Here is a 20,138-nt window from a genome sequence, read left to right on the forward strand (position 1 = left end):
GAATGGTTAAAAAGTTTGGTGGACAATTTTTTGTTATCCACTTAAGTTGACATAAGTTTTGCTATATATATATATATATATATATATAGAGAGAGAGAGAGAGAGAGAGAGAGAACATTTCCTATACGCATGAATGCATACACATTCACATCTTTCTAGGATTTTCTGCAAAAATCAACCATGATTCACAATTTATCACTCGTGACAACTTCAATTCTCTTTCTCCCTGAAAAAAGCCCTAAATCCTCCTGAATCAAGCATCAAAAATCCTCCTCCTAACTCCGCTGACGATCGACCAACTCTCTCGAGGTCGACCAACTCCGCCTCTGTGATTTCACCGTCGACTATCATCATCCAAGTTCAACCCTCCTCCTCTGTGATCTCGCCATCGACCTCCTCCTCCGCCTTCAGCCCTCCTCCTCTGCGAGTCAACTCCTTTGTCGTGAGATCTCCCAACTCCAGCCCTAACTCCAGATAACTATTTGTTGGTTATATACGACTCAAAGAACTATTATTTTTCTCATGCTTTATTTTCTCAACTAATTAGGTACCCTTTGAGAAATTAGGCAACCAATTTACCTTTATCTGTCTTCGAATCAACCAATTTGAGAAATTTCTCAACCAATTTACTTGATGAATAATTTTCAACGAGGGGGGGGATCATGCTAAGTATCTTTTTAAGGCAGATGTGATGCAGTAATTACGTACCCTTTGAGAAATTAGGCAACCAATTTACCTTTATCTGTCTTCGAATCAACCAATTTGAGAAATTTCTCAACCAATTTACTTGATGAATAATTTTCGGGGTGGGGGGGTGGACTGTTCATGCTAAGTATCTTTTTAAGGTAGATGTGGTGCAGTAAGTTTGATGCTTGAATTGGTAAAATTTTGTTCCTTCAATTTAAGCATTTTGAATGGGTTGATTTTTGACATGGTGGAGCCAAGCTTGAGTTCTATGTACATGCAGATACTCCAGGTAGGACTTCTTGTCTTGTTGAAAGTGCAGTGTGTGCTGCTCATGAAGCTACTTGTAAGTACTAATAGTGTCCATGACATTTGTTGTCAGCCGAGACAAAATCCAACCAGTGTCGATCTCTATTTTATCTTCATTTTATAAGAATTTCATGGTCTAACTAGTTATGTTGAGAACGAATGTGCTCCTAGAGCAAAAAATTATGAAATTCTTATTAATTATGTTGAGAACGAATGTGCTCCTAGAGCAAAAAACTATGTACTACATTTTGTTATTGGAAGTGATTTTCCAGCTTTGGATCTCATAAGTCATGATTGCATAATTTAGATAATAGTAATTTATAATTATGCATGGAGGGCCGTCCACGACATGTGATAATGAATTTATCAACTTTTTCCCATGGCACAGTATGAAAATGAAAATTTTGTAAAATTTGATTCAATGCACCTAAACTGATATCCATATAGATGAGGATCAAATTCACTAATCTTTCTATAGTTGTTAATTTGGTAGACTTGGTTAGGCGTTTACATTTTTCAGTTACCAATTACAAACATTGTGTTTTTTCCCCTCCATGATTAAATCTTTTTTCTGGTGGATGATTGCATTCGTATCTTAGTGTTTTTATGGTAAGAAAGCAGGTTATCCATGTTGATACGTATCTTAGTGAGACCATATGCTCATCTACCCCAGATTTAGCTCTATTTGACGCAGGTTATCCATGGCAAGAAAGTGTTTTTATATTGTGAAGAGAGGTCGACAATGTGGCATTTTTGATAATTGGGAGGAATGTAAATTCGCTGTTGATAAATTTCCAAATGCCTCCTACAAAGGGTTTGCAACGTACAAAGAGGCTTTGAGTGAATGGGAGAAGCACACCATCGATCGTGATTCAGCATCCAGCTCAAGGCCTGTCCAGACACCGCTTCAATTTCAACAACAAATATTTCCAGAGCAGCATAATCTAGATAAGGACAATGAAAATTTTAGGAAAATTGTTATTTCCCCGATCTATGTTTTTACATTAGGTTCAATGTTTACAATATTAGTGTTTATAATATGTATCGTTGCAGTATTTGTTAGCTTCTCCATTGTAAAAGGTATGTGATGTGATTTGTAAGTTGTTATGTGATGTAATATTTATGCATCTTATATTTAGGACTTTAGTTGTGAGGAGAAAACAGCCTAATACTTGTTCAAAGTGCCAACAAAATAAAGTATTTGAAGTTCATTGCGACTCCAACTTTAAATGCGTGCAATTGTGCATAAATCTGGAGTAGACTAATTCAAAATCATAACTTGTGCTTCCTTTGTTACACAAGTCTTTAACCATGTTAAATGTAGCTCTGTGATTTTGAATTAGTCTACTCCAGATTTATGCACAATTGCACACATTTAAAGTTGGAGTCACAATGAACTTCAAATACTTTATTTCGTTGGCACTTTGAACAAGTATTAGGTTGTTTACCCCTCACAACTAAAGTCCTAAATATAAGATGCATAAATATTACATCACATAACTTACAAATCACATCACATACTTTTTACAATGGAGAAGCTAACAAATACTGCAACGATACATACTACAAACACTAATATTGTAAACATTGAACCTAATGTAAAAACATAGATCGGGGAAATAACAATTTCCCTAAAATTTTCCTTGTCCTTATCTAGATTATGCTGCTCCGGAAATATTTGTTGTTGAAATTGAAGCGGAGTCTGGACAGGCATTGAGCTGGATGCTGAATCACGATCGATGGTGTGCTTCTCCCATTCACTCAAAGCCTCTTCGTACGTTGCAAGCCCTTTGTAGGAGGCATTTGGAAATTTATCAACAACGAATTTACATTCCTCCCAATTATCAAAAATGCCACATTGTCGACCTCTCTTCACAATATAAAAACGTTTTCTTGCCATGGATAACCTGCATCAAATAGAGCTAAATCTGGAGTAGATGAGCATATAGTCTCACTAAGATACGTATCAACATGGATAACCTGCTTTCTTGCCATAAAAACACTAAGATACGAATGCAATCATCCACCAGGAAAAAGATTTAATCATGGAGGGGAAAAAACACAATGTTTGTAATTGGTAACTGAAAAATGTAAACGCCTAACCAAGTCTACCAAATTAACAACTATAGAAAGATTAGTGAATTTGATCCTCATCTATATAGATATCAGTTTAGGTGCATTGAATCAAATTTTACAAAAATTTTATTTTCATACTGTGCCATGGGAAAAAGTTTATAAATTCATTATCACATGTCGTGGACGGCCCTCCATGCATAATTATAAATTACTATTATCTAAATTATGCAATCATGACTTATGAGATCCAAAGCTGGAAAATCACTTCCAATAACAAAAATGTAGTACATAGTTTTTTGCTCTAGGAGCACATTCGTTCTCAACATAATTAATAAGAATTTCATAATTTTTTGCTCTAGGAGCACATTCGTTCTCAACATAACTAGTTAGACCATGAAATTCTTATAAAATGCAGATAAAATAGAGATCGACATTGGTTGGATTTTGTCTCGGCTGACAACAAATGTCATGGACACTATTAGTACTTACAAGTAGCTTCATGAGCAGCACACACTGCACTTTCAACAAGACAAGAAGTCCTACCTGGAGTATCTGCATGTACATAGAACTCAAGCTTGGCTCCACCATGTCAAAAATCAGCCCTAAGCATCAAATTAAATTAAAGGAACAAAATTTTACCAATCCAAGCATCAAACTTACTGCATCACATCTGCCTTAAAAAGATACTTAGCATGATCCCCCCCCTCGTTGAAAATTATTCATCAAGTAAATTGGTTGAGAAATTTCTCAAATTGGTTGATTCGAAGACAGATAAAGGTAAATTGGTTGCCTAATTTCTCAAAGGGTACGTAATTAATTGAGAGATCTCATGGCGGAGGAGTTAGCTCGCGGAGGAGGAGGGCTGAAGGCGGAGTAGGAGATCGAGCGAGATAGCGGAGGGTTGACAATAGCCGACGGAGAGATCGCGGAGGAGCTGAAGGCGGAGTCGGTCGGCGGAGTTGGTCGACCTCGAGATTTTTCGTCGGCGGACTCTCTCGAGGTTTTCCGATGCTTGATTCAACAGCGAAACCGCAAAGGAGAGGNCCCATGGCTGTGAAGTGGTTGGAAATTGGAACGAGTGCATAGGAATATGACACCTCACTACCAAGCACAAAATTTGTGCTTGGTACCAAGCATATCCATTTTTCTCATATATATATATATATGTGTGTGTGTGTGTGTCTGTAAGTATACATATATATATGCTAGATTACGAAATATTTCCAAATGTTTTATATGTTGATCAAATGTTTTTGAAAATATTAAAATATCATCTATATAAGATAATATGAAATTAGTATAAAGTATATCATTCATAAAAAATATTCTTGAGTTGAGCCTCGGGGAGCCGCTCAAAAGTCACTTTAAAAAAACCATTTTCTAAAAGCAGCTTTATAAAAGCAGCTTTATAAAAAGATATTACTTTATTTTTATAAAGTAACTTTATGAAAAAACAGACACCACGTCTCGTTTCGAAATATGACGAAGGTTCGGAAGCATCTTTTGAACTTTATAACTCTTTTCTTCAACTTTCTTATTTCTTATTCCTAGCAAGAACAATTAAACTGGAAAGAAAAATATTATAATCAATTTCTGATACCAATTTTTGTAAAGGAACTATAACAGAAATAAACACTTCAATTTTAGACGTCTGATCTGTATAATAACTTCTTCTTTATTATTCTCCACAATATTTTACAAGATACAAACTTATTTTACAGAGGATACTCTTACAAACTCTCTTATTCTAACTCTTTTCTTATTTCTTATTCCTCTAACTCTGCCTTCTTCTCTTCCTTCTTTATATTTATAAAGTTCAAAAGATGTTTCCGAACCTTCGTCATATTTCGAAAACGAGACGTGGCATCTGCTTTTTCATAAAGTTATTTTATAAAAGTAAAGGAATATCTTTTCATAAAGCTGCTTTTATAAAGCTGCTTTTAGAAAGTGACTTTTTTAAAGTGACTTTTGAGCGGCTCCCCGAGGCTCAACTCAATAATATTTTTAGGCAAATCAGGCAATATCTTTTTCTTTAATATCTGGAGTATTTAAAACTCCCATAGCATCTTGAATATTAATATCTTCTCCAGTAGAACTATAACTCTTCGTATCACTTGTTTCAATTACTTAAAGAAATTGTTTTTTCAAATGTTCTAAACATTTCTGTTGAACTTCTGCATCAGAAGCTTGAGGATATTTTCTTCTAACCATTTTGGCTATTTTAAATGAGATTGTCCTTTTAAATTTCTTGATGCATATTATCCTCAAGAAGAATATTATTCTTTTAAATGATTTCTTCAATTTGTTTTACCTTTTCTTCTATAAGAATACCGGACCACCATCTACAATAAAACTTTCTTTTCAAAATTAGCAAATGTGAGTTAGTCCAGTCTGTTTCTAAAGACCATGTCCATATCCATGATATTTCTGTTTCTGCCAAAAAGTAAACAGGACATAAACCATCTATAATTTGGGTATCATCCATCTTCGATATAATTGGATGAGTTTCAACCCATGAAGAATATAACTTGATAATTGGTTCTGAAATTATGCTTAATTCAACACCATATGTTTCCCACCATTGGAAGAACCATGAAAGAAGCTCTTTATTAATGGTTTCTGGACATAATTTTATAAGCCAAGTATGCTTATTTTTATGATTCTGATATAAAAATATATTGTAGAATGTCTGGTTATAATCCCAATAATTGAAGTATTATAACTCTTTGGTATTTTGGGATTTAACCAAAGGTAACTTTTGATTGGGATTTATTGCCTAGTTTCTTGGCTGTATGACTTCTTGAATAATGCATTTGCAAAAACTTGGTGAAACATTGTGATTTTCACTGCTCCAAAAATAGGTTATTTCCATTCTTTTTACATTATCAATGTCTTCATCCAAGCCATTGATTTTAATGATAGGGTTGGATAATAATTATCATTCAAATATTTCTGTCTTAACTTATCTGGATCATTCATTATAGGAATATCTTCCTATTCTAAATATAGAACTATATCCGAACTTTGTTTTAGAGTCCATTGTACTTCTTTTTTCACAATAGAAGTACATGGTTCAGGAGTATCTTCCTTATCATATCATTTATGCCCTTATAAAAGACTTGAGAAGGACTGCTAGTATTATTCTTTTTGGCAATTGTTCTCCAAGAATTGGGTTGTATCGGAGTATGACTCCTTTCAGAATTATTAGTGCCTCTCCCCCTCCCTGAAAAGGAAGGACTACTCCGTCTCATTGGAACCCTATAAAAATTCACGGGTTAGAAAGTCAGAAAGATGATTATGATCACCTTTAATATATTCAATTTTAAATTGATACATAGCTAATTACCATCTAGCAAATATTTGTTTAGAAACAAGATTTTTAACATCTTTTTCTATAATACCTTTGGCTGAGCTACAATCAATTCTTAATAAGAATTCTTGATTTAAGATATCATCTCTAAATTTAGAGAAATATTTAATAATAGAAAGCATTTCTTTCTTAATTGTAGAATAATTATATTAGGCTTTGTCCCATTTACCTGATGTAAATCTGACTAATTGTTCCTTATTATTTTGAGGTTCTGTCTGTTTCAGAATTCCTCCGTATCCTATATTGGATGCATCTATTTCTACAATTTTAAACCAATGTATATTAGCTAAATATATACATGGTAAACACTTAACATTAGCTTTTATTTTTCTAACTGTAGCAATATGTTGCTCAGTCCATGATTTATCATTCTTTTTTAATCTACTATATAATATAGCTGTCTTGTGTAAGATTCTTATAATAATCTGCAACATAATTTAATGCACCTAAAAAAACTTTGTAACTGTTTATTATCAGTTATTTCATCAAGAAATTTTGATGCAAATTCTATACTTCTATTAATAGAAATTATTATTCCTTTTTCTATGTTATGACCCAAGAATCTAATCTGGGTTTGGAATAATTTTATTTTTGGGGCAGATATTGCTAACCCATTTCGTAATAGATTACGAAATATTTCCAAATGTTTTATATGTTGATCAAATGTTTGTGAAAATATTAAAATATCATCTATATAAGATAATATGAAATTAGTATAAGGAATGAATATATTATTCATAATATTTTGGAATTCAGATGGGGTATTTTTTAGCCCAAATGCCATTACATTCCATTCGTAATGTCCGAATGGTACAACAAATGCACTTTTGTATTTATTTTTTTTTTCTATTTGGATTTGCCAATATCCTGATTTGAAATCAAATTTAGAAAATATTTTTGCATTATGAATACGGTTTAATAAATCTCTTTTATTTGGAATAGGATATCTTATCCATTTGAGAACATTGTTTAATGGTTTATAATTTATAACCAAACAGGGTATTCCTCTCTCTTGTTCTGTATGTTTATTAACATAGAATGCAGTACAACTCCAAGGAGAATAAGATTTTTTATTAATTCTTTCTCTATAAGAGATTGTATTTCATTTTTGCATAATTCAAGATATTCCTTATTCATTTGGCATGATCTTATTTTGTAGGAATATCCTTTTCATTGAAATTTTCAATATAAGGTAATGAAATATGTTGTTTTCTATTCCAAAAAACATTGGCAACATCACTGCATATAGTGAGTTTAAATTTATTTTCTATTTGACTTATTAAGTCCTTTTGTTTCTTTATTTGTTCTTCAACTCGAACAAATACTAATTCTTCTTTAAGAAAATTTATTTGATTTTCTTTTAATATTATGTTTTTAACTTCATTTAACCTTCTTGTTTGAGGATCAGTTATAAATTCAAATATAATTTCCTTATTTTTATAAGTTGCTTTAATTCCATTAGTGTCAATTTGACTTATAGGCATAATATTATGTAAAAATAGTCCCTAGTATTACATGTTGGGATAATTTTTTTACTAAAATACAAAGAGTATGTATACAAATACCTTGTACACATATATGTGCTTGTGGTAATTTATATTTTACCTCTAATTGATTATCATTGGCACAACTTAAAGTTTGAGTAGTTTTTCAAAAAATTTAGAAGTTACTATTCCTTCATTTATACAGTTAAGATCTGTACCACTATCAACCAAAGCTATGAGATCTGGTATAAATATTTGTTCAGCTATAACTAGAGTCATTTTAATATACCATTTTTGTGATGTAATTTGTTGTAAAATTTGTAAAAATTCATTACTTTCATTATCACTATTTTGGATTATAGCATTATCATCTTCTGCAGTTTTCTTATTTAATCTAGAAATAATATATTTATTTCCTTGTTTTAAATATTTTACTTTTTTTCAAATCTTGTATTTCTTTATTAAGATTTGATAAAGATAGTTCTTTGGAAGTGGATGCAATATTTTGCCTTACTTCAGATATTTTATACACATTATCAATATTTGGTTTATCTTTTATTTCTTTATTTTTGTTTAATAAAGAATTTATAAGTTCTTTTAATTCAGACGATATTTCTTCTGACAAAAGTTTTGTCAATAATTCTTATGAAATATATATATATATATATATATTCTTAATTTTCTTTTTAGATTTTTCTTTTCCTTTAAATAATTTATTTTTCTTTATAAATTTTTTTTTTTTTATTCTTTTCATTATTATTGATTTCTTTAGCAACCTTATATGCTTGATCATAGGCGAATTGTTCACAAAATTCTCCTAATTCTTTTCTTTTGGTAAGTCTTTGAGACTTTAACTGGTTTTTTAATTTTAAATCATTACAAAGGGTCAAACCTTCCTTTATACATGCATTAGCTAAATATCCATATGATAGATTATCATAAGGTATATAACCTTCATATTCAGTTCGAATTTTGTTTGAACTTTTTCAGCAAATAATGTTGGCAAGCCATCTATAAATTTTGCTTTCCAATGTGTACTATTAGCATCATTCAGAATCATTACTCTGCTAAGATAGGTGTCTTTGTACTACCTAAAATGGGTTAATGAGGGACAACGAAAGTTTTGTAATAAAGTTCTTATGCGTTCACCATCATCGAGATATGCTCCAGTAAAATGATGTGCTATTGCTAACATTAACGTATATACAGCATCTTCTTGTTGTATACCATTTTCAATCTTTATAGCATTTAATACTTCTCCTCTTGCTTCAGGAGTTAAATAATTATCCCATCATCCTTTAAGGATACCAGTAAAGCCACATGTAATATAAGAGGCTATCATTTTATCAGTGTTTCCATTTTGCTTACACATTGTAGAATACATAAGCATTCTATGCATAGTAGCATATATTTAGGTGTCAGATAACCCATCAATATTCTATTCGTAGATATTTCTACCATTATAATCCATTTGAATAAAAATATCATTTTCTTCAAATAGAACATCAGCAGGAGTTGGTCTTTTATAATAATATCTTTCTAATTTTTTGGAGCATTTTTAATCTTATTAATTTCTGTAAATTGATTTTCTACAGCAAATAATTGTCTAGGTGTTATTTCTCCAGAAGTATCATTAGATTCTTCTTTTTCATCCGAAGAACTATTATCTTCAGATATTATTGTTGATGCAGAAGCTTGATTTAAAGTATGTATTCTAGCATTACTAAGCTTCTTAGCTAAGATATCAATAATTTCTGAAGTAATTTTATCATCTTTTTTAAACCCTGATATATCTATTGGTGGTTTTTTATTAATATTTTTTATTTTAGAAATTACCATTTTATTTTTCTCCAATAATTTTAATGATGGTATTACATCATTCATTTTATTAATTAATTTATCTATGACATCTTCAATTCTAATTAATTGTTCTCCTATAGTTTGAAGATGAATATTAGTATAATTATTTTGTTTAATTATTTTACTTAATTCTTTCATATGTTCTTCCTTAATTTCATTAGGCTTTATAAAGGCCATAGATTCTATTATAGAAGGATACACTCCTATTAAATAAAGAGGGTCAATTGGTGGATAAACTGATCTGATAATTTTACTTTACCTGTAATTGTTTTCCACTATTTAAAATGTTCTTCTATTACACTAATTTTATTTTCTTGGTTTTAGTATAATTTTTTATAAACCAAGGAATAAAAAATTCAATTTGGTTTTTTAATTTTAATTGATTATAATATTCTTCTTTCCAATTTAACTGTTCTTGCTTAGAAAATGTTTTGAAAAAACATGTTCTAAAATCTTTATGTTTTTTTTGTTAAAATTCCTGATTCAGAAATTTCCTTATTAGACTGTTTTTCTCTAAATCCATTATTTCATTCTAAAACTAATTTCTAAATTTGAAGGAGAATTTCTCTCTTTATATAAAGTATGAGGAATATTATTTTCAGAAATATTTAAACCTTTTACATCACTGGTTCTATAAGATCCAGATCTTGAAATAGAATTTTTAGATGAACTGGCAACATCAGATAGTCTGACTGTTCTTGATGGATTAAAGGTTATTTCTACTTCTCCATCAACAGTTTGAACGATTTGGTCTACCTCTTGATTAATAATCGGTAAAGGTTGAATAGCATTGGGTATTACCTAATTATCTGGAAAGTTGATTTCATCCCATTTAATCTGTCTATTGACAACAATATTAGAAGATAAAACATTAGTTTCTACTATAACAGTTTTACCTGGTTTAGAATGCATTTTAGCTTTAGGGGCTAAAGTATTTAGTATTTTATAATGTATCCGATATATGATTGCAACTGTTTCGGATCCTGGTATAAATTTATACCCATCTGTTTTAATATTTAGGCTTATTGCCTCTAAAATATTTGGATCTGTTAATGATAGACTTAAATTAGGATAAATATTAAAATATACTGATCCATTACAGAGACTAATTTCCATTATATCCATTAATGATTGGGTCCAATTTAAACATCTAGCATCTCTTAAGCATACTAATAAAGATGCATTTAGTCCTTGCAAAGTTAATGGTCGAAAGGCTATCTGTATTAAGCCTATATATATGAATATACTTATATTTATCCATATATGGTTCAATATCTATATCAAATATTTATCCATATATGGTTCAATATCAAGTTGCATAGATATAGATATAGACATACACATACACATACACATACATATACACATACACATATATGTATATGTATATGTGTGTGTGTGTGTGTGTGTGTATATATATATATATATCATTATTAAAGCCAGATATGTCAATCGGGGACTTTAGCTTTTTCTATATGTGTGAGAAGAGACTTATTTTTCTCCATTAATTGTAAAGAAGGTATAATACTATTTAATTTATTAATAGCATCTTCAATTCTAATAAGTTGTTGTCCTACAACTTGAGGATATACAATAGAATAATTATTCTGTTTAATTACTTTACTTAATTCTTTTAATATTTCTTCTTGAGAGTCATTTGGCTTTATAAAAGTGATTATTTCTAAATTGGTTGTTGTTAATCCAGATAATCTTAAAGGATCTATAGGAGGATAAATTGATCTTATAATTGCTCCGGTACTTGATTTCCATTGTTTATAATGTTCTTCAAGTACTCCTATTCTTTTTTCTTCCTTGTTAATATAATAATTTAAAAACCAAGGAATAAAAAATTCTATTTTTTGGTGTTTTTGAAGAGTTTCGTAATACTTATTTTTAAATGATTGTTGTTCTTTACTTGAGAAATTTTTAAAAAACCAGTTTCAAAATTTTTTATGTTTTTTATTTTGAAATTCTTCATTAAGAAATTTTCTTATAGTATTGTTTTGTTTAAAGTCTATAGATAACATTTTTACATTCGAAAACTTACTTCTAAGTTAGAAGGAGAAAGCTTTTCTTTCTCTTTATAATAGGATGTGGGATACAATTTTCCAAAACATCAAGTCCTTTGACTTCAGTAGTTTTATAAGAACCTGATCCGGATATAGACTTTCTTGAGGAACTAGAGACATCAGAGAGTCAAATAGTCCTAGAGGGATTAAATATAACTTCTACCTCACCATCAATAGTTTGTGTAATTTGGTCTATATCCTGATTAACAATTGGGTGAGGTTGAATTGCGTTAGTTATAATCCAACTATCAGGAAAGTTTACTTCATTCCATTTTATCTGTCTATTGACAGCAATATTTGAAGATAACAAATTTGTTTCTACCATAACAGTTTTTCCTGGTTTAGTATGAACTTTAGCTTTTGGAGCTAAAGTTGTTAAAGCTTTATAATGTATTCTATAAATAATGGCGATAGTTTCTGAGCTTGGTATATAGTTATACCCATGTGTTTTAATATTTAGGTTTATTGCCTCCAATATATTGGGGTCAGTTAAAGAAAGACTTAAATTAGGATAGACATTAAAAAAAATCGGTCCATTGCACAAACTCGTTTCCATAATACCATCAATGATTGAGTCCAATTTAAACATCGAGCGTCTCTTAAACAAGTTGATAATGACGCATTTAGTCCTTGTAAAGTTAAAGGACGAAAGACTACTTATATTAAGCCTATATGAATGTATTTGTATTTATCCATATATGGTTCAATGTCTACTGGTCCAAGTAATTGAATTGTTTGCTCTTCACGATCTACTGTCGTAGTTCGTTCTAAAGTTTTAATTGCAATTATAGATTTATAATCTAAAAATCCAAATTTATAAATATCTTGATTAGGGACATTTGGTATTGACCATTTATTTAAAGATTCTAATTCAGAGGAAAATTATGTTAATTGAGCATTTTTAACCTTTTTGCCTGTATGACGAGCAGTTTTTGAAAAGGAACCAACTTCTATTTTAGACATGAAGTTTCTTACAAGTTTATCTAATAGAAAATTACTCAATAAAGGTGTAGACTTGATATTTTTCTTTCTTTTCTTTAACAAACAATCTAACCCATATGTTTGCACGTCTGTCAACGTCTTACACTATCCTAACACGCCATCTTGGCAACAACAAGGATTTATAGCGTGCAACTTTGGTGACGTCCTACAAATATACAGATTAAATTCTTTAATTAAGAAAGGAAAGAACATATTTTAAATCTACATTCTTATTGACTAATATTCACATTGATAAACTGCAAGAAATAACTTAGCCTAACATGGTTCTGATACCAATTAGCAAGCAGCAACAATAATCAATACTAAACTATAAATAGAACTAAAATAAATTTTACTTACAAGGTAAGTCCTACTGATTTTTCAATATTACTTTTTGATCCACGTTTTTATTACAAGAGAAAATATTTTACAAGAGGATTACAAAGAAAGAGAACACTTCTTCAAATCTTACTCACTCCTTACTTCTTCGTCTATATTTAATTATTTAAAGACCTTAGAAGCATACCGTCTTACTGCTTACATATTCTTTATTCCTAACTTTATTTTTATAAAGTTATACACAGTAGTACACGTAACCTTCACTTTTATTAAAGTGGAAATAAAGGAGATTCCTTCATAATGCGCTGAATTCTTTTTATGAAGTAGTTGCATACTTTTATAAAGTATAAAATAGATTCCTTCCTTTTTATGAAAAGAAGTTTTTATGAGATTCCTTTGCCTTTAGTGTCTGGAACTACATCCATAGCTATTTCCCACATGGTTTCTGCATCTTCTTCTCCTTAAGCATCCGGTAAAATATCACCATCTACAGATCCTGTACTTTTAGTGGACTAAACTTTACTTGTATCAAAGACCTGAAAGAATTGCTTCTTCATATGCTCTAAACATTTTTGTTAAATTTCTGTATCGGTTGCTTGAGGATATTTCTTTTTTATTGTTTTTACCAACTTTTTCATAGGGTTCTCACCTTGAATTTCTTGAGTAAGTGTATTCTCAAGAGTTTTATTATTTTGTATAATAATTTCCTCGATTTGTTTTACCTTTTCTTCAATAATGATGTCATTCCACCATCTGCAGTGATATTTTTTGTAGTACTAGTAAGTTTAGATCATCTCATATAGCTTTAATTGACCAATTCCATATCTAGGGTATTTCTGTTTCTGCAAAGAAATAAATGGTACATAGTCCTTTTGGAATTTGTTCTTCTCTTAATTTCTGAATAATCGGATGGGAATCAACCCAAGAAGAATATAACTTCAGAATAGTTTTTGGTAATATATTCATTACTTCCTCATATCTAACCCACCATTTGAAGAACCAATTTGGCAAACCTTTATAGATAGCTTCAGGGCACAACTTTATTAACCAGGTATGCTTATATTTGGGATTCTGATATAAGAAGAGATTATGAAAAGTCGCTTGATAATCCCAATAATTAAAATAATAAAGTGCTTGAGAGTTGAGAGTGATTTTTACCAAAGGAAGTTCTTTATTTGGACTTATTACCTAATCTCGAGGTTGTATTACTTCCTTAATAATGCATTTGTTGAAACTAGGAGGAACTGTATGATTATCGTTGCTCCAAAAATGAGTTATTTCCATACCTTTCTGGATTAAAATCGTCTTCATCCATAATCTTGATTTTAAGGATAATGTAGGATAATAAGAAGTATCCAAATATTTTTGTCTCAATCTTTCACAGTCATTCATCATAGGTATATCTTCTGATTCTAGATATAACAGTCTCAATTTGAGATTTTGTATGTCATTCAACTTCTCTTTATTATGGAAGAATAAGGTTATGGTGTTTCTTCTATCATTAAAAGATCTTCAATTCCTTTATAAGAGGATGACGAAGAAGCATTAGAGTTGTTCTTTTTGGCAATAGTGCGCCATGAATTAGGAGTATAACTCCTTTCAGATGATGATGTATTACCTCCTCTCCCCCGCCCTGAAGAAGGCGGATTAGTCCAGCTCATTTGTACCCTATAAAAATTCGCGAGTAAGAAAATCGGGTAAATGGTTGTCAGAACCATGAATATAGGTAATTTTAAACTGATACATAGATAATTCAGCTTGCCAACGAGCAAAGATTTGTTTTGTTACAAGATTTTTAACATCTTTTTCAATAACGGATTTAGCAGAGCTATAATCAATTTTTAGCAAAAATTCTTGACTAAGAATATCATCACGGAATTTAGATAGACATTTAATAATTGCTAACATTTCTTTTTTAATTGTAGAATAATTAAATTGGGCTTTATCCTATTTACCTGATGTAAATCTGACAAGTTGTTCTTTATTAGTATTTGGATCAACTTGCTTTAGGATACCACCATATCATATGTTAGAGGCATCAGTTTCTACTACTTTAAACCATTGCACATTAGCTAAATGAATACATGGCAAACATGTAACATTGGTTTTAATTTGTTTAACAGCCTAAGTATGTTTATCTGTCCAATGGTAGGCATTTTTTCTTAATCTACTATATAAAATAACAGTATCTTTAGCTAGGTTATGATAATAATCTGTTACATAGTTAAGAGCTCCAAGAAATCTTTGTAATTGTTTAGTGTCTAGTATGACATCAGGAAATTTTGAGGCAAATTCTATACTTCTATCAATAGAGATAATAGTACCTTTATGAATATTATGGCTTAAGAATCTGATTTGAGTTTGAAATAACTTTATTTTTAGGGCTGATATAGCCAGTCCATTTTTTTAAATAATTTTATGAAATATTTCGAGATGTTTAATGTGTTGATCAAAATTTTGAGAAAAAATTAAAATATCATCTATATATGATAAAATAAAATCAGTATAAGAAATGAATATTCATTCATAATATTTTGGAATTCAGAAAGGGCGTTTTTAAGTCCGAAAGACATAACATTCCATTCAAAATGTCCAAATGGAACAACAAAGGCTGTTTTATATCTATCTTTTTCTTTAATTTGGATTTGCCAATATCCTAATTTAAGATCAAATTTAGAAAAGATTTTTTGCATTATTAATACAAATTCAATAAATCTCTTTTATTTGGAATAGGGTATCTAATCCATTTTAATACTGCATTTAAAGGTTTATAATTAATTACTAAACGAGGTATTCCTCTTTCTCACTCTGCACGATTATTTACATAGAATGCAGTGCAACTCCAAGGAGAATATTATTTCCTTATAAGTCCATTTTCTAATAAGGAATTTATTTCTTTTTTACATAGTTCAAGATATTCTTGATTCATTTGACATGGTCAGTAGGTATATTCTTTTCATCGAAATTGTCAATATATGGTAATGAAACAATATGTTGTTTCCTATTCCAAAATGTATTAGGAGAATTATTGTAGACAATTTTATTAAACTGTTCTTCTGTTTGAATTATTAATTCTTTTTGTTTATTTATTTGTTCTTCTATTTGAACAAATCTTACTTCTTCTCTTAGAAAACTTATTTGTTTTTCTTTTAAAAAGGGTATTTTTTTACTTCATTTAGTAGATGAGTCTGTGGGTCTGTTATAAATTCAAATATAATTTCTTGACCATTATAAGTTGCTTTAATGCCTTGTGAATCAACTTGGGTCATAGGCATTATTTGATGTAAAAAAGGTGTACCAAGAATTACATGTTGAGATAAATTTTTGACTAATACACAAGGAATAGGAATACATGTTCCTTGTACACAAATGTGCTGTAGGTAATTTATTTCCATTAGCACTGCTAAGGGTTTGAGTGGTAGTTTCAAAATATTTTGAAGGTACTACCCCTTCATTAATACAATTAAGATCGGCTCCACTGCCTACTAGAGCTATAAGATCTGATATAAATACTTGCTCGGCTATCGCTAAAGTAACTTTAATATACAATTTTTGAGATGTTACTTGTAAAATTTATAAAAATTCAGAATTTGTATTTTCATTTTCTTTATCAAAGAATTTGGGTGTTTGACATGGGGAAGAATTTACGGAATTATTCCTTTCTTCTATACCTTTTTCAATTTTAGAGATAATATATTTTTTTCAGAAGTTTAACTTCTTGTTTTAATATATGAATTTCTTTATTCGGATCTGATAAAGATAGTTCTTTAGATGTAGAAGTTTTTTCTTGTTTTCTTTTTATGACTTCTGACATTCTATAAACATTTTTGATATTTGGTTTTTCTTTTATTTCTTTAGATTTTTCTAATAGTATTTCTAGTATTTCTTTTTTTAAATCTGAAGATATATCTTCAAAAATAATTTTTGATATTATTTCTTGGTTGATAACGTTTACAGATAAACCATTCATCTCTACTATAACTTTCCAATAGTCTGTATTATTATTACAGTTATTAACTGTACAATTACATTCTTGTTCAGAAGAATTCGAAGATGAGGAGTCGTCTTCTTCTTCTTCAATTTCACTATTTATCATTATTTTATATAAAGTCTTTTTAAGACCATCTTCTATCTCATTAATTTTCTTTTTAGATAACATTTTCTGGCATAATATCCAAATTTACCACATTTGTAACATTTAATGTTACTTTTATCTTTTTTCTTCTTTTTATCCCTTTTTCTTCTTTATTATTCTCTTTTTAAAAAATTCTTTTTCCTTTTGAAGGGTCTATTTTATGATGTTTGACTTATCCTTTTTTTCTTTTTCGGTCTTATATGGCTGATCATAAGCAAACTGCTCGCAGAATTCGCCAAATTCTTCTCTTTTTCGGCCTTATGTAATGATCTAAAATTAAAAAAGCTAGTCCTTTTATGCATGCATTTATAAGATGCCCATAAGAAAATGTATCGTAAGGTATATAACCTCCATGTTCACTTCTCAATTTATTTCTTACCCTTTCAGCAAATAAAGTTGGGAGGTCATCAATAAATTTTGCTTTCCAATGGGTGCTATTAGCATCCCCAAGAGTCATAACTCTACTTAAATATGTATCTTTATACCATCGGAAATGAGTTAATGATGGACATCTAAAATTTTGTAATAACGTTCTTATTCTATCTCCTTCATCAATATATACTCCAGTAAAATGATAAGCAATTGCTAACATTAAGGTATACACAACATCTTCTATCTGTATACCATTTTCAATTTTAATTGCATTTAATATTTCACCTCTGGCGTCTGGTAAAAGATAGTTATCCCACCAACCCTTTAAGGTACCAGTAAAACCACAAGTAATATAAGACGCAATTAATTTATTACCATTTTGTCTACATACTGTAGAATACATTAACATTCTATGCATTGTAGCATAAATTTAGGTATCAGATAATCCATCAATATTCCATTCGTAGATATTTCTACCATTATATTCAGCTTGTAAATAAGTATCATTTTCTTCAAATAAAACATCAGTTGAGTTGATCTTTTATAATATTATCTTTCTATTCTTTTAGGACCATTTTTAATTTTATTTATTGTGGAAAATTGTTCTTCTACTGCTAGAAGTTTGTCTGATTGAATTATTTCTTCATCTGAAGAACTACTCTCAGTAGGAATAACTGAAGAAGTAGATGTTTCACTCTGAATAGTATGGAGTTTTGCATTACCTAGTCTTTTTGTTAAAAGTTCAATTACTTCAGAAGATATTTGATCTCCATTACTAAAGCCAGACATTTTATGTAAGGATAAAAATGGTCCATAAAGAATAGGAAGTTGGTAAAAACAATAAAAAAGAAATATCCTCAAGCAACCGATGCAGAAATTCAACAAAAATATTTAGAGCATATGACGAAGCAATTCTTTCAGGTCTTTGATACAAGTAAAGTTCAGTCCACTAAAAGTACAGGATCTGTAGATGGTGATACTATTCTACCAGATGCTCAAGGAGAAGAAAAAGATGCAGAAACCATGTGGGAAATAGCTATGGGTGTCATTCCAGACACTAAAGGCAAAGGAATCTCATAAAAACTCCTTTTCATAAAAAGGAAGGAATCTACTTTATACTTTATAAAAGTATGTGGCTACTTTATAAAAAGAATTTGGCGCATTATGAAGGAATCTCCTTTATTTCCACTTTAATAAAAGTGAAGGTTACGTGTACTACTGTGTATAACTTTATAAAAATAAAGTTAGGAATAAAGAATATGTAAGCAGTAAGGCGGTGTGCTTCTAAGGTCTATATATATATATATATATAGAGAGAGAGAGAGAGAGAGTTGATCTTATGTCAACTTAAGTGGATGTCCACCAAAACTTTTTAGCCACTCATTTATATATTATAAAAACCTCTTCATATCTTTCATGGATCACTAAGGAACATCAATGGCTAAAAAGTTTGATGGACAACTTTTTGCTATCCACTTAAGTTGACACAAGTTTTGCTATATATATATATATATAAGCTTCTCTCATAACTAATTCACCTTCTTAATGAAGAATTACCTGAAAGTTCATGAAGGCTACTGACAGATTGTTTATGCAATTCAATTTCTCTTTCTTCGGAGTCCAATGCTGACACATTATTTGCTATGTAGTGGCATGCTAAAAATAGTGCCTACAAAATGAACAAATAAAACAGGACGCATAACTCAAAATGTAACAACTAATAAGTACTATAAAAGTACAAAAAACAAAAAAAGGCACGTGGAAGAAAAAATTTAACACACCTGAAGATATCTCTTGGGATGGATGTTCATTGCTAGTGGCATATAAATAGCTGAATCAAATGGCGCATTTACATTTGGTACAAGACAATGAGCAGCATCCGCATTTAGATGTTCTAGAATGCAACTTTGAAGGCAATTACGAGCATTCTAGTCACTTAAGAAAAAATGAATAATCAGAGCTCTAATAACAAAATATAAATAAGGAGGTCGTACATCTTTTCCATGTTGAAAGAGAATACCTCCTTCAAAATTTCCACATTTTTTTCAGCTGTAGCAGGTTTTAATATGCCCCTAGAAGATTTAACAAAATAATCAGAAAAATTAAAACTAAAAGCATAAATAAATCATGCAATACCCATGCAGGCATTTTAAGGGCTAACATTAGAACAATAAACTTAGAAGAGTAAAATATATATTTTCCACTGTCCATAGATCTTACTAATAACTTGCACAATGCCAGGTGACTGAGACAGTTCTAACACATGACAAGTTGTAGAATTTCACCAACATGTTTAAATTTGCACTTTCTAAAAATTGACGTCTAAAAATTGAACAAAAAAAAAGGAAATTTACATAAGAAAAAAAGTACTGGCCTTCTCAAAACTATAGGTCCATCTGAACAGCAAGACGGATCATGAACAGTATTTTCCGAGACTCTTGCTTGCACCGCACTTTCTG

At 30.1% G+C, this 20,138-nt stretch overlaps 2 protein-coding genes across 4 annotated transcripts in view; both read right to left on the reverse strand.

Moving 5' to 3' along the window:
- The window catches only part of LOC109835708, a 26,334-nt gene extending 6,202 nt beyond the window's left edge, over positions 1-20,132 (reverse strand). For 2 of the 3 annotated variants that reach the window (XM_020403707.1, XM_020403708.1), the window contains exons 1-3: positions 19,700-19,756; positions 19,461-19,614; positions 19,237-19,348 (exon numbers count right to left, since the gene is read on the reverse strand). In XM_020403707.1, the coding sequence (XP_020259296.1) occupies positions 19,237-19,348; positions 19,461-19,502 (154 nt within the window). In that variant the 5' untranslated portion in view covers positions 19,503-19,614; positions 19,700-19,756. Of the gene's footprint in view, positions 1-19,236; positions 19,349-19,460; positions 19,615-19,699; positions 19,757-20,053 lie in introns of those variants that run through there. The other variant, XM_020403709.1, reaches the window with a different exon arrangement.
- LOC109835575 overlaps positions 19,988-20,138 on the reverse strand; it is a 4,539-nt gene continuing 4,388 nt past the window's right edge. The window contains exon 4 of the mRNA XM_020403541.1: positions 19,988-20,001. Within this exon, the coding sequence (XP_020259130.1) occupies positions 19,988-20,001 (14 nt within the window). The remainder of the gene's footprint in view (positions 20,002-20,138) is intronic.

Source organism: Asparagus officinalis, chromosome 3 (assembly GCF_001876935.1).
Source record: "Asparagus officinalis chromosome 3, Aspof.V1, whole genome shotgun sequence".
NCBI classification, from domain to species: domain Eukaryota; kingdom Viridiplantae; phylum Streptophyta; class Magnoliopsida; order Asparagales; family Asparagaceae; genus Asparagus; species Asparagus officinalis.